General features: G+C 43.3%; 1 protein-coding gene and 1 long non-coding RNA gene across 2 annotated transcripts; one reads left to right on the top strand and one right to left on the bottom strand.

Moving 5' to 3' along the window:
• Window positions 1-2546: 2546 nt before the first annotated feature.
• LOC109430374 (ATP-dependent RNA helicase SUV3 homolog, mitochondrial) lies at window positions 2547-5427 on the top strand. Its single transcript, XM_019706432.3, has 2 exons — window positions 2547-3512; window positions 3910-5427. Exons 1-2 carry the CDS (start codon window positions 2717-2719, stop codon window positions 5358-5360), a joined length of 2247 nt encoding a protein of 748 aa, XP_019561977.3. The 5' UTR covers window positions 2547-2716; the 3' UTR covers window positions 5361-5427.
• A 5213-nt stretch (window positions 5428-10640) lies between these two features.
• Window positions 10641-12650, bottom strand: LOC134286853 (uncharacterized). Its single transcript, XR_009996926.1, has 2 exons — window positions 12571-12650; window positions 10641-12508 (listed from the first exon to the last, which is right to left on the bottom strand). It is a non-coding gene; the product is annotated as an uncharacterized LOC134286853 (long non-coding RNA).
• Window positions 12651-15915: the final 3265 nt, after the last annotated feature.

The following is a 15915-nucleotide window of genomic DNA, read 5'->3' as shown; positions in this document are numbered from 1 at the left end:
ATATCAAAACTCATTATCATCTAGGGTATGTGTGCCATCAGTAATCTCACGCTCCCATATTCATCCTATTCGAAAACAAGCGATTACGGCACCGATTGATTCCGTTCTTTTTGTTTTCATGGGTGCTCACTTCTAACAAAAAATACAAAAATAAGAAACAAAACAAACAACGCTTCTATCCTTTGTTTTTCGTAGGATGAAAATGGGAGCCACATGCTTAATAAGGGAACCAGTACCCTATTTGATATCTAACCAATGCTTGTTAAGACGTCCCATCATCTCTATCGTATTAATTTTCATTTTGTCAATAATCTTTATAAGATAGTGCCTGAAGTCCAAGTTGAAGTAACTTGTCTTTTAAAACTATTAAAAATCGAATTTAATCCACAATTGCATAAATATTTAAAGAAAAAAAAAACATCCATATTCATTTGGTGTAGCATGAATGTAGACTTTGTCTGATGCAATGCCACTAGTAGTTAATTCGAGGAAAGCTTCCCTATCTCCGGGACCCGGCCTACACACACGTGGCTAGCGCCGTGTACTATGAGATGAGACCACTGATACCACTTGTGCGGTCAGGAATTGCTCTGGGAAATCGCCTGCCAGCCTTCCGTTGTTGATGCGGTGTTCCCAACTTCGGAATTCATCTCATCCGCTGTCGACTAACATTTCCTCACCATCGAGGAGACTCGCTAACGCTACTTGGAATATCGCAAAGGACAAGAAGAACTCTCCCGCAAAAGACACTTCTGAGCGAAGGCTGATTATATTTCGACGTGCCGACGGAACTGCCCAGCCCAGCCTTAAACAACACACATAGAGTCGTCCATCCAGCATCTGGATTGCTTAAAGCCATTGTCGACGATGTCTTCCGATCGTCCGTCGGCCCGCGCCGCCGCCACTGCTGAACGGGAACTTTAGCTTAATGTGATGATCTACAAAAATACAGCCGAATTTTAGGCATATTCAGAGAACATGAATAATGTCGTCAGTAAATCCATATTTGCTTTACCCAAGGCTTTACCTTACGAAGTCGAATTTGTTTTATCGAGATTGTTTTTCGATGACAATGAAAAAATTTGTTTGTTACAGGTTGCTATGTTGCTATGGGCGAAATAAGTCGTCGCGTTAGCTGGGGCACAGATATTGTCAAATTGTTTTATAGCATCCGCCATTATGGCGAGCGTGGAAAGCTGGATTATCATAAGTAGAAGAGAATTTCTGCATGTAATGCACGAGGTTTTTAAATTATGAAAAATGTATTGATTTTTTGATTTTCTACGAAAGAGCACCTTTTTCTGAGCCACTATGATTTTTTTCAGATTTTTAGAACCTTATTTTGGTACCTAAAATCAATTTCAAATATTTTTTTTGAAATCACCTTTTGACAGCTGGGCAACTATTTGACAGCTCCGCCCAGTACAAACTGCGACGAGGGGTTATTCGTCAAATTGCTCTCATACAAACTTCAAATTGATTTTTAAATAGGTTCCCGGACTCCAAAATTCATGAAAATATGGATTTCAGCTCAGTTTGACATGCAGATTCAGAATATCGAATTATCTTCCCTAATAAATGAACACCATACACGAACCGTACTGTAGACGGGTCAACAATACCACATACTGTTCTAATTGTATCCCGAATGGGTGGTTAAGCACATTTTATGGTTATCGTTTATGCGGGTCAACATCGTTAAAGAAGCCAATTACGGGGTAAAATCCGCAAGGGGTATCCGGATTATTTCATAATCGGATTCTCCGCCCAAAAATTAGTCGAAATCCAAAATTTCATAATTTTTGGAGTCCGGGAACTATTTTTAAAACGCATTTGAAGTTTGTATGGAGAAATTTTTTTGTTCGGGTCGAACTGTCACTTTATCGATTGAACTGTCATTCTATCCACGAAAATTAAAACTGTTTTGTTAATTTAACCATCAAAACAAAGGTGTTGAAATCCAATAAAATCACGTTATACTCAGAAAAATGAGCTCTTTCGATTAGGCTAGAGAAAATAGCAATATTTTATTCACTAAACAACCCAATTGGCTTCTTTAGCGGTGTTGAGATAATTCCATATTCTGAATCTGCATGCGAAACTGAGCCGAAATCCAAATTTTCATGAATTTTGGTGCCCGGGAACCTATTTAAAAATCAATTTGAAGTTTGTATGGGAGCGATTTGTTGAATCACCCCTCATCGCAGTTTGTACTGGGTGGAGCTGTCAAACAGTTGCCTAGCTGTCAAATGGTGATTTCAAAAAATCTCTTTGAAATTGATTTTAGGTACCAAAATAAAGTTCTAAAAATCTGAAAAAAATCATAGTGGCTCAGAAAAAGGTGCTCTTTCGTAGAAAATCAAAAAATCAATACATTTTTCATAATTAAAAAAACCCAATTAACAATAATTTTAAAGAACCCAATTTCGGCAAGCTTTCAACTTTTATTGAAGACAAACCCACTAAGGAATGCCCAATGCTATCGACGTTTCTGAATGGGTGTACTTTGACGTTTCGTGAACAAAAACAAAATCATCAAGCCGGCACGTGCGCGTCTAACGTAATCAAAACAAAAAGTGCACAAGGTTTTGTGCAAATTTCGTCGCGCTCGCGTGAAAATAGTCGTACTAAATTCAAGTCAATTGTAATTTTTAGTTGAATATTTCAGTGCTCAGGTATGATATTCTGTTGACTGCATTCGCGAACGAAAATAAAAATGATTAAACTGTGCCAGCGCTTCTCGCCGCGAAGCTTGTCGCTGCTGAGCTTGATTCAGTGTCAAGGCCGCGCCGCAGTGGTGCCTCTGTGGGTCGTTTCGCGTCGCGGCAAGAAAGATGATAGTGGTCGATTATTCACTCCGGTTCCGATTCGCCCCAGTCCAGACGACATCAACGTAGGAGCCGAGTTGACCGGTGGCACGCTTGACAAAGCCGAGATGCTGAAAGTGATTTTGAAGTTCAGCAATCGGAGGGAAATCAAGTTCCTTTGCTTGGAAAATGGAATCGATTCGAGTCTGCAGCAGCAAGCGTTTACCAGCTTTCGGAAGTATTGCATGGAAACGGATGCACTTCCGGCGGATTTGCATGTAGTGCTGAGCGATATTTTACAGGGCGCTGGACACGTTGACGACATTTTTCCGTACTTTCTGCGGCATGTGAAGCAAATATTCCCGCACTTGGAGTGCATGGATGACTTGAAAAAAATCTCGGACCTCCGGCAGCCGGCAAATTGGTACCCGAGTGCGAGGGGGATCAACAGGAGGATTGTATTCCACTCGGGACCAACAAATTCCGGCAAGACGTATCACGCGATGGAGAGGTTCATGTCGGCCAAATCCGGTGTCTACTGTGGGCCATTGAAGCTGCTGGCCAGTGAGGTCTACAACAAAAGCAACCTGAGAGGAACACCCTGTGATTTAGTTACTGGAGAGGAGCGAAAATTTGCGGATCCGAACGGAAATCCTTCGAAGCATGTGGCGTGTACGGTGGAGATGACATCGATTACGACGCCTTGTAAGTATTATTTTTGGTGATTGCTGTTTTCGCCTATTTTTTTTTATTCGATTCATTTGTGTCATAAAAATGAAATAAGGATGAGGATTGCTATTTTGTCGATAACATAGACCGAGATAGCGCTCCAGCGTAATAGAAGTGAAATTCGCTAATGTATTGTAGGTATTGTATTTATTTTACGAAACGGTAACATGTTAGTTTTTAACTTTAAGTCATGTCATGTAGTGACTGTGGATGTAGCGAATGCGTTCAAAAGTACCAGTTGGATGGCTATTGCCAATGCCCTTCTATGTCTGGGGATACCCGGACACTTGTACAAGATTCATGGAAGTTGCTTCCAGAAAACTTTACGATTGTGAAACTCACACATCATTTTTTTTTGTCAATTTGCTTTCAGATGAAGTAGCTGTGATCGACGAAATTCAACTGCTGAAGGACGTTGGACGAGGATGGGCCTGGACGCGGGCTCTTCTCGGTCTTATGGCCGAGGAAATACACGTGTGTGGTGAACCGGGAACGCTAGCTTTACTGCAGAAAATCTGCGACACCACCAACGAAGAGCTGGAAGTTCGAAACTACAAACGGTTGACGGCATTGCACATAGAAGATCAAGCGCTGCAGACGCTGGACAATGTGAGAGCTGGGGATTGTATTGTTTGTTTTAGCAAGAATGATATCTACTCGGTGTCGAGGGAAATTGAAGCCCGCGGACGGGAAGTGGCGGTCATCTATGGCGGCTTACCGCCTGGTACGAAACTTGCACAGGCAGCAAAATTCAACGACCCGGAAAATAGTTGCAAGGTTTTGGTAGCAACGGATGCGATTGGAATGGGTCTAAACCTTAGCATTAGAAGAGTTATTTTCTACTCGATCATCAAGCCGAGCGTAAATCAGAAGGGAGAAAAGGAAATGGACACTATTTCCGTATCACAGGCGCTGCAGATTGCCGGAAGAGCTGGTCGCTATGGTATGAAATGGGATGAAGGGTACGTAACGACGTACAAATCCGAAGATCTTCCCACGTTGAAGAACATTCTTGGCCAAACTCCGGACCCATTGACGCAAGCTGGTCTCCATCCAACTGCTGATATGATAGAACTTTACGCGTATCATCTTCCAAATGCCACCCTCAGCAATCTAATGGAGATTTTTGTTTCGCTGAGCACCGTTGACGATTCCCTGTATTTTATGTGCAACACGGAAGATTTCAAGTTCCTAGCCGAAACCATCCAGCACGTTCCTCTACCGCTTCGAGCTCGGTACATTTTCTGCTGCGCTCCGATCAACCGTCAAATGCCATTCGTATGCTCAATGTTCCTCAAATACGCCAGGCGATACAGCAAGAATGAACCGGTAACCTTTGACTGGCTGTGCAACCAGTGTGGCTGGCCATTCCAGCTGCCACGCACCATAATTGACCTCGTTCACTTAGAAGCAGTCTTTGATGTGTTGGACCTCTATCTTTGGTTAAGCTATCGCTTCCCAGACCTATTCCCCGATGAAAAGCTGGTTCGCGATATCCAGAAAGAACTGGACGATATAATCCAGCAGGGTGTGTTCCAAATCACCAAGCTGTTGAAAAATTCCGAAACGGCCGTTTCGACTAACACCCCCGATGAGGATTCCTTCGTGATGCGGCAGAAAAAGACCAAATACTACCGGGAGAATGCGCCACGGGGGAAACTTACTGAGCGGCTGTTGGCACAGGGTTTGCTAACGCCGGCGATGCTGCAGGAGTTGAAATCCGAATGGGATCAGCAGACGAAAACGTCCAGAGGAGGCAGTGACGACGACGACGATGATTCGCCGGGAAAGAAAAGTCGTCGAAAGACGAGAAAGTTTAAGTGAATCACGCTCAAGTGGGTAGTGAATTTGGCGCTGATCTAGAATAAAAAATGATAGCTAGTCCGGACGAGCAGATTTTGTTTGTGTTGTGAAAGAAAAATCCTGGCGGTATCTCAAATGCATTTCAACAACGTTAACAAAGAAACAAATGGCTCAGCTTCTAGGTGAGTACAGCATATTATATTTTTGGACTTTTTGTGCTATCAAATTTTACGTAGGTATATACCGTGAGGTGCCCATATTTCGTGCACAAAGTTTTGACTTCAAATAACAACTAATCATTAGCTGAGTTGTTTGTCGCAGAGCAATCGTGTGTCGTGCAGCAAAACCGTCATTGGAACGGGAAGCAAAGTGATGCGTTTTGCATGGTTACAATTCACAAAAGGGCAAAAGCTTGAACAAGAACTGTAAAAATCAGTGTATTTTGTAGTTCCAATATCGCTTCATACATGCGAAATAGCATTTTGTTGATTTTGTGTGATTCGCTTGATTGGTGGACATGGTGTTAAATTAAAATATGTAGGGGTAGGCGGGGCATAATGAGCAGCTTAAGCATTTTGTCACCAAATCCAGTCAATTAAGTGCAACCAATGTGTAATTTTAACGTTCAATCCTTATTTAAACCTTAACTGACAAAAGCTAATCGTTGAAATTCCGAATAAAGTTATAAATGTTGTAAAATTTTATGTTTTTAAAAAAGTATAAAATCGCAAGTTGCGTTTTGAGGGTGGGGCATAATGAGCACCCTAGGTAGGGCAGGATGATCAATCCTAGTTTTGTATACAATCAAATGCTAATTGACTATTCTTGTCAATGATAAAGCATACCGGCAACAAGGGATTACGGGGTTTAATTTGTAGGGAACTGTGGGGTTCCAAAGAGTCTACTATTGAGGATTTTTTAAACGGTGATAATATACAGATACTGAAATTTTTCAAGCTAATAAATTGAAAGTTAATGACAAAACCTTATTATATGCATCGAAACAAAGAAAACCAAAATTAAAATTCGTTTGTTGAAGATGTTTATCATTTGCATTATATTTTCACCAGTTGCTCATTTTGCCCCACCCTACTACCAACTCTTTGAACCATATTTTTTCAACAAAATAATTTTACAAATAGTTGAAAAGTGTTACAAATACATTTCATTGGTCCAGGGAATATCAAGAAATTTGAAAGATACCCACAAAATTGTTATTTCGATTCCCAAAACCTTATTTTAGGTCACCTGATTCTTACAATATTTTCCCAGTACATGAACACTTCACGCATTTTGATTTATTTTTCAAGGTAAACGGCTATTTGTACTAATGTTTCGTCATCACTCCATTGGATTTTAGATAATTAAGCTACAATCAAGCAATTTGTTTTGTAAATTTGAAGATTTACAGTGAAAATACAAGGTGCTCATTATGCCCCACCTGCTCATTATGCCCCGCCTACCCCTATGCGTCGCAGATGTGGCAACTAGACTGGAGAGGTGGCATGAAGTAAACCGGAGGCAGTTGGAATAGAAGCTACCGAAACGACGGCATCACTACTTCGTACTAAGGGGCTGTCCATTTATTACGTAAGGGGATTTTCACGACTTTTCGACACCCCCACCCCCCCCCCCCCCCTTGTAAGATTTTTTGTATGAGAACCAAAATATTTTTGTATGACGCGTAAGATTTCTCTAACCCCCCTTCCCCCACTAAACCCTTACGTAATTAATGGACAGCCCCTAACTATGGTGAGATTGTTCTGATTATAACTGTTATTCATTATAACTATTACAGCTACTGACTAAATACGTGCCAGTTTTGAAGAAATCTTTAAAACAGGAAGTGTGTTTGTATTATCATTATCCATTTGATAACGGTAATACACACATGCGGGGCTTATTGTAAGTGAAAGTGACTTCTGAATGGACGTGTCTCTCCAGCCATTCTGAAATGGGTCTCTGGATCAGCAATAGAGCTATCACCTTCTAACTCCCGGACTAAAGTAATTTGCAACGACATTTATATGGTGTTGCAGAATGCTTTCTTCCATAATATCGCTGCCGGACAGTTGGTGTTAGATGGATCACACAAATAACAACTAATCATTAGCTTTTGGAAGAAACCTTCTACCGTGGTATTTGGTACAGTACTGTAGAATACTACACACAGAAAAAAGTTTTTTAAATTCAATCATATTCTGTATCGAAAACAACAATAAAAATTATTATTTCCCGGCTAATAATTTTTTTTTTTTGAATTCAACAAAAAATCTTTTTCGGATCCTAAAAAATAATTGTTAAAATAAACAAACACCATCATGCGACATATCAAACTTCATGATTTTGAAAATTATGGCACTTTATCATAATGGTTGGCCACTTAGGATACATCTGGCCATTATGGAATCGGTATACGGATTTTCCGGAATCCAGTTCCGGGGTCAATTTTTGAATATGATTCAATCCCATCATGCGACACCTCAAACTTCATGATTTTTCAAGATGTATCATTCTGTGCTGTTTTGGCGTTGTATGAAATACTGTTGGCCATTTTGGAACCGGTATTCAGATTTCCCGGGAATCGGTTCCGGTGGTTCCGGGGTCAATTTTTCGAAGATAAACACCAGGAATTCCTACGGAAGTTCCTCCAGAAATTCCTCTGAAAATTCTTCTAGGAATTCCTCCGGAAATTCCTCCAGGAATTCCTCCGGAAATTCCTCCAGGAATTCCTCCGGAAATTCCTCCAGGAATTCCTCCGGAAATTCCTCCAGGAATTCCTCCGGAAATTCCTCCAGGAATTCCTCCAGAAATTCCTCCAGGAATTCCACCAGGAATTCCTACGGAAATTCTTCCAGCAATTCCTACGGAAGTATTTCCAGGAATTCCTACGGAAGTTCTTCCAGGAATTCCTCCGGAAATTCCTTCAAAAAATATTCTGGGAATTCCTCCAACATTTCCTCCAGGAATTCTCCCTGTAAATTCTTGCGGGAGTTTCTCCTGGAATTGCCTCAAGAGCTCCTCCAGAAGTTCTTCAAGGAATACTTGTAGGAGTCCCTCCGGGTGTTCCCCCAAGAATTCTTCCAGGGAGTTCCATCAATATTTTCCGGGAAGAACTTTCAGAGGAATTCCTGGAAGATTTTCCGTAGGAATTCCTGGTGTTTATCTTCGAAAAATTGACCCCGGAACCACCGGAACCGATTTCCGGGAAATCTGAATACCGGTTCTGGAAGAAATTCTGTAGGAATTCCTGGAAGAACTTCCGTAGGAATTCCTGGTGTTTATCTTCGAAAAATTGACCCCGGAACCACCGGAACCGATTTCCGGGAAATCTGAATACCGGTTCTACAATGGCCAACAGTATTTCAGATAACGCCAAAACAGCACAGAATGATGCATCTTGAAAAATCATGAAGTTTGAGGTGTCGCATGATGGGATTGAATCATATTCAAAAATTGACCCCGGAGCCGGTTCCCTGGAAGGATATCTGGAGGAATATCCGGAGGAAATCCTGGAGGAATTTCCGGAGGAATTCCTGGAGAAATTTCCGGAGGAAATCCTGGAGGAATTTCCGGAGGAAATCCTGGAGGAATTTCCGGAGGAAATCCTGGAGGAATTTCCGGAGGAAATCCTGGAGGAATTTCCGGAGGAAATCCTGGAGGAATTTCCGGAGGAATTCCTGGAGGAATTTCCGGAGGAATTCCTGGAGGAATTTCCGGAGGAATTCCTGGAGGAATTTCCGGAGGAATTCCTGGAGGAATTTCCGGAGGAATTCCTGGAGGAATTTCCGGAGGAATTCCTGGAGGAATTTCCGGAGGAATTCCTGGAGGAATTTCCGGAGGAATTCCTGGAGGAATTTCCGGAGGAATTCCTGGAGGAATTTCCGGTAGAATTCCTGGAGGAATTTCCGGAGGAATTCCTGGAGGAATTTCCGGAAGAATTCCTGGAGGAATTTCCGGAGGAATTCCTGGAGGAATTTCCGGAGGAATTCCTGGAGGAATTTCCGGAGGAATTCCTGGAGGAATTTCCGGAGGAATTCCTGGAGGAATTTCCGGAGGAATTCCTGGAGGAATTTCCGGAGGAATTCCTGGAGGAATTTCCGGAGGAATTCCTGGAGGAATTTCCGGAGGAATTCCTGGAGGAATTTCCGGAGGAATTCCTGGAGGAATTTCCGGAGGAATTCCTGGAGGAATCTCCGGAGGAATTCCTGGAGGAATTTCCGGAGGAATTCCCAGAGGAATTCCTGGAGGAATTTCCGGAGGAAATCCTGGAGGAATTTCCGGAGGAAATCCTGGAGGAATTTCCGGAGGAAATCCTGGAGGAATTTCTGGTGGAATTTCCGGAGGAATTTCTGGTGGAATTTCCGGAGGAATTCCTGGAGTAATTTTCTGGAGGAATTCCTGGAGGAATCTCCTGGAGGAATTCCTGGAGGAATTTCCGGAGGAATTCCTGAAAGAACTTCTGTAGGAATTCCTGGAAGAACTTCCGTAGGAATTCCTGGAAGATTTTCCGTAGGAATTCCTGGTGTTTATCTTCGAAAAATTGACCCCGGAACCACCGGAACCGATTTCCGGGAAATCTGAATACCGGTTCTGGAAGAAATTCTGTAGGAATTCCTGGAAGAACTTCCGTAGGAATTCCTGGTGTTTATCTTCGAAAAATTGACCCCGGAACCACCGGAACCGATTTCCGGGAAATCTGAATACCGGTTCTACAATGGCCAACAGTATTTCAGATAACGCCAAAACAGCACAGAATGATGCATCTTGAAAAATCATGAAGTTTGAGGTGTCGCATGATGGGATTGAATCATATTCAAAAATTGACCCCGGAGCCGGTTCCCTGGAACATCCGTAAAACGGGTTCCAAGGCACGTAGTAACCGGGATGGACTTCTAGACATTTTTTTCTATCATTCTAGTGCACTTAGGTCTGAAAACTGAACGGCTCTCATATCGAAAAATTACTTTTTCCAAAATGGCCAAATCGAATGACCCATTTTGATTCCGGAATAACTCCGGAACCAGGTGGCCATTCCAACAATCCCTAGCAAATCCTTAAAATAGAAGGATATCCGCTTATTGTGTCAAAATTTGGTCGAAAAATATTGAAAAACAAAAAAGTTATAACGAAAAGAGTATTTTTTCGCACTCTCGTTAGGGGGTTGGTAACGGAAGGGTTAAAATCAACAACAAACACGGAACGACAATTTATTTTGTTGAATTTACAATGAAAATATTTGTTTATAAAAAAACCTTTTTTGAACCAAAAAATTAAAGCGTTGATTTAAAAAAAAATGTATTTTGATTCAAAAAAGATATTTTGAAAACAAAAATATATATGTTTTTTTGTTTTTTTTTGTAGATTAAAAAAAAGCTTTTTATGCTGACCGCAATCGCATCTAATTCCAATCACTGCGATATGGTCCCGAATTTCATTTGCACCATTCATTTTGAATGCGAACGAAATTAGGAACCGCAATGAAGTGATATGAAATTAGATGCGACTGCGGTATTATGTTGAACTTCATGAAATAGAATAGAAACAAAGTAGATATATTTTTTTAATTGTTTATTTACAGGTTTAGGATTAGTTTTTTTAAGTTTCAGTCGTTCCTTCCAAAAATGGGGATCCCACATGGGAATTCGGAGCCTATTTTAGAAAAAAAAATAATAATAAATTACCTCTGGCTCGCCTGGGAATAGCCTCCCGAGTTCCGATGCCCTCTGATGCATTTCCGTTGGTGTTAGCTTTCCTAATCGGTCCTTGAAATCGTCGATTACTAGATGAATGTCTGCTTTTGGCACATTTGCAGGAGAACTGCCCGCATAATCACAAACTGTAAATGCAACGTTTCTCATACTGTAGATGGCCATTAGCAATTGTCATTTAACCATTTCTCAAACTATTGTAGATAACAGTAAGCTAACTATTCCAGGTACAGATTTGCCAGTTTGACAAATGGTTATCCACCAATTTACAGTATGTGGAATAGGCGGTTAAGATTGGTTACCAACCATAAAAAATCGCTCGTTTTCCCGAACAAATTTTTCGCAATACAGTAAAGAATACGGTCAATATATTATCCAGTTTTTCAGACAATTCACTGCATAGAAAATGGTTAGAGAGCAGTTTAACAATAAATCTGGAAGAAAAACGAACACTGTGTGTTATTATTGATTTATGGTTTTCCATGGTTTTTTAAGCTTTTGATATATGGGTCTTGTGTATTTGAACCGTTTAAAAATAAAAGGGCGGTTGTGCGTTCACCGGATATTTTTTTTATTCAATTAATATTTATCATTATACATATTTGTGGATGAAAAAGATGGTTTACCTTTCTCGTAAGACCTCCTCGCATCATATCGAGCAGCGCAATCTGCATTGAAGGAGAAGCATCTCGGGCCATTCCGAGGGCTGCTGAAATTCCTCCACTCGCGAGGTTACCTATCGTACGCCCGGTAGCGGCGATTAAAACTTCCTGCGGTGGGAGCAGATTTCTAATCGCCTTGTATCCTGCAGCACATTTTGAGTTCCTCCAGCCGATGTGTGGCATTTTCCTTCGAGGACGTAAGCTGCAACGGAGTACCAGAGTATTTCAATTAGACGATCATCAACAGTTCCAAAACTAACTTACCTTGTGATCCAAGTTTTCGCTCTGGCAAATCCTCTCTGCGCTTTCACGAAGATCCCTAAGGGGCGCTACAATTTGCCAAACTGTTGAGCAAATGTTGTGCACAGTGAAACACACAGGTGTGAGTGCGTTGCTCAAATATGAAAGCTAACCATATGTTATAAGGTGAGTTTATGTTGCTACAATTTAGAGCGACTTTTATCCCCATATTATTTAACAGTGCATGTATACTATGCCATACTGTTACTATTTGATATACTTGATTCAAATTAGTATTTATGGTACGAAATTTTCGGATTCATATGTTTCAACATGAACTCGCCTATTTGACATAGAGTAACATTACCAGTTAGAGGGAATTTACTGTTTGGAAGGCATGGTAAACTGTATTTTACTATGCGGGTGGGCCTATCGATTATGAATTAAGCAGATAACTTGCGATGCAAGCTTCTCTAGCGATCTTTTCGTTATGAATGTGTCCTTTCTCCGGCTGTACTGAGGCCGTCGGACAGTTCGGCGATAACGGCGGTAATCCCTACGGAACATGAAAAGACATTACGATTATTGACAAAAGTGTGGATTTTAATAAACTCGAACCTGAGCAGCTCTCCAGTTATTCAACTCCTCCATTTCCGTCCGCTCGATGATCTGCAGGGTTTCAATCGTGTATTGATTCTCTGCAAAAATAGTAAACAATTCACCTTAGCGCACAGCCAAATGTAGGATAAATACCCGCATAATCACCAACTGTAAATGCAACGTTTCTCATACTGTTCGGATTTATACGGAAGAACCTCTCTGTAGCGTTTACTGGGAATACGCTCAAAGCTAAAAAAAAACATTTTATTTAGTGATATTGAATTATGGAATGAATCAGACGTCTTACAATTTAAGTTTCTCCTCAAAACAACCTTACATTAGATTTGTCTGGCCCACTTTCCATAAACTGGTGATGCAATTGAACCTAGAGAAAATCCCGTTTTAATTTTATAACTCTAACTCAAAGCACAAAACTTACTGTTTAAAGAATTCACTCATATGGAAACGTAGGTGAAATTCAATAGATTCTTTTGTGCACTCGTAGGAAACTAACCTAATTATTAAAAGATAAATTTTAGTTCACTTCTTTGTTATAAATACTATTTTACGTTCAGTTTACCAATCTAGATTAGATTATTTTCATCGACACCTTTTGCACAAATTCAAGTAATAAATCTCCGCGATCTAATTTAATAATCTTCCTCGATCACGCTATATCTCATCAGACCACATCAAAGCCTTTCTTCTCGCATTTCATTGCCTATCTAATTTGCCTATCATACGCCGTAGGGGTTTGCAGTACAGTGGATACCTAGCGATTCGTACACTCCCCAGCCCATAAACCCTGGTCCTGTCCCTCTTTAGATGCCTCACCAGGTTTATCCTCTAGTTCTAGAATCGCTAACTTCGAAACCGGTCGCCTGAAACATCCTGTGTTAGTTCGAACCACGGCTTGTCGAACACGTCCATCCAATCCTGCGAAAACCTCTTCAATGATTCCTCGTACTCCTGCGCTGTCCTTAGTATCCATTACCAGAACCAGGTCTCCAACTTTCAATGTGCGGCCATCTTCGTACCACTTGCTTCGCTGGTTCAACGTTGGAAAATATTCTTTACACCATCGTGTTCAAAGCTCCCTTGCCAAGGCTTTTTTTTTTTTTTTTTTTTCCTTCTAAACCATAGGGGGATAATCTGCTCAACAGACACCCTAACAGAAGGTTAGGGTAGTGTAGGTCTGACAGGCCGTCTTCTACAACAAAAGTAAAATCCAGGACTACTCTCTCCTCGTACCCACTAAACCATTCCTATGGTCGCCAAACCCTACGTCTCTCCGGAACCACCAAGAAGGTATTGCTTCAGAGAGGGGCTAGTGCACATCGCACCCACAAGGTTAGCTGCGTAGCCTGCAGCAACGAACATCGATGACTCGCTTTGGAGAGTCCATCACGGTAGCATGCTGGCGCTTAGCCAGTTTCCCGAGTGGTCCTCGCCACTCCCTTTGTCCTCGGAAGGCGGGCAGGGTCAACCCCGCCCGCGCCCTACTGCTGAGCGGACATCAAGAACTGATGCCCACGTGCAACCCGATCTGACCTGCCCGTAAGGAAGGGTATCACTACCCTTCAGGCCCTATCAGATGCACCCGTAGGTTGCAGACAGCAGGATCTCACCTACCCCGACCCTTGCCGGGGACCCCTTTCCAACCGCGGGCTCGGATCCAACCCAGTAGACCGACACCACGACAGCACCACTACCGGGACTTCCTCTCCGCGGCCACTTAATCGTTGTAAGGGTCGATCTCGACCGCAGGGCACCGGTATGACCTACGAAGCCGACTCCGAACCCCTGGACCACCTCTTGTACTGCATCTGGACTAGCCATTCTCCGAGTCCACGCGCCACCTCCTCTGTAGCTCCCAGACGATGTGGGTAATAGCCGTTGAAACGGCGTTCCAGCCAAACTCATCCCTACACATCCTCTGGACCAAGTTGTCCGGAGTTGGGGCAGCAGGGACGGATGTCCTGGGGCCTGACGCACCCCCCCGCTTGCGAGTCAGCCGCGTAGTTGCCGGCTAAGAATAGGACTACTAACCCCAATTCAAGGTGTCAAGCGACCCGTGCCGAGGAATGAGTGATCGAGGGGGTGAAAAAGATGCTCGATCTTTAACGGAGCCTGTGGGGCACCTGGGCACCCCCCACAGTAAGCTGTCCCTTACCGCGTTAATGCAGAGCTCTGGCGTGGTGGACATTCTTTCTCGTGCGACTCGTGGGAATCAAATATGAGTAAACAAATTTCGAAATCAAGTGCAACAGGTAGTAGTGGTGCGATCAACCCCTTCGCAAGAAGCGGGTTGATGCGGTCTCCAACAAGGAGAAGCGAGGAGTCAGGTGCTGGAAGCTGCTTACGCAGCTCAAGCGTGGGAGCTCCTGTCCACTCCACGGCAAGCCAGCCGGCGGAGGTTATGGACGGAGCATGGTTGCTGAGGGCCATCAGCCAAGTAGCAGGAAAAGGACGGCCCGCATTGGAGGTAGCTGAGCGGCAGCTTGGCAAAATTATTGACTTCGCGACAACTAAGTCGAATATAAGTAAGGACCTGAAAACGGCCTTGCTTCGGCTTAGAGCGTCAGTTGATGAGGCCAAGCAGGAGCACGCGGTCGCGTTGCTGGCTGCGGCAGCGGCGGAACCCGCAAAGGAGAAAGCGTCTAAGCTTACGCAAACGGAGGCCTTCTCCTTCGCGGGTAGTCCGAAGAGTGTGGAAGCGAATGCTCGTGACAAACGTGACAAGCATTCGCAGAAGCGGGCGAGGCAGCCGTCAGGTGAGGAGCTGTCTGGCGGTGCCCGCAAGGCCAGGCGTATAATAACCCCGAAAGCCGGTGGTTATGCCGGAAAGTCGGACCCCAGCCAGGGTTCCCGGAAAGCTGGGAAGGGTGGGCCTGAAAAGGCCGGCCCGTCCCGGAATGATGGGAACAAGGGGTTGCGACCAATGGTGGGCCCTCAGCAGCCACAGAGCAGGGCGATCCAAGGAGAGGACCCTCCTTGGACAAAGGTAGAGCGGAAGAGGAAGAAGAAGGGGAATCCGCAGGCAGAAGTGCAGGTCGCCAAACCAAGGCGTAGGAAGGCAGGTGCCAGGCGCGAAAAAGGTGACGCTATCGTCATCAAGACCGAACAGTCGAAATACTCGGACGTCTTGAAGGCGATGAGGTGCGACGCCAAGCTTGAGGGTCTTGGAGCCGACGTACGCAGTATCAGACGTACTCGTACGGGCGAAATGATCCTGGAGCTTAAGCGCGAGAAGGATCACAAGGGCGCCGCCTACAAGAGGCTGGCAGAAGAGGTCCTTGGTGATGGAGTGGAGGTGAGGGCTCTTACGCATGAGGCGACTCTGAAGGTCAAAGACCTAGACGA

Source organism: Aedes albopictus, chromosome 1 (assembly GCF_035046485.1).
Source record: "Aedes albopictus strain Foshan chromosome 1, AalbF5, whole genome shotgun sequence".
NCBI lineage: Eukaryota > Metazoa > Arthropoda > Insecta > Diptera > Culicidae > Aedes > Aedes albopictus.
The sequence above is the reverse complement of the archived record's forward strand: the minus strand, read 5'-3'. Positions and strand labels throughout refer to the sequence as shown.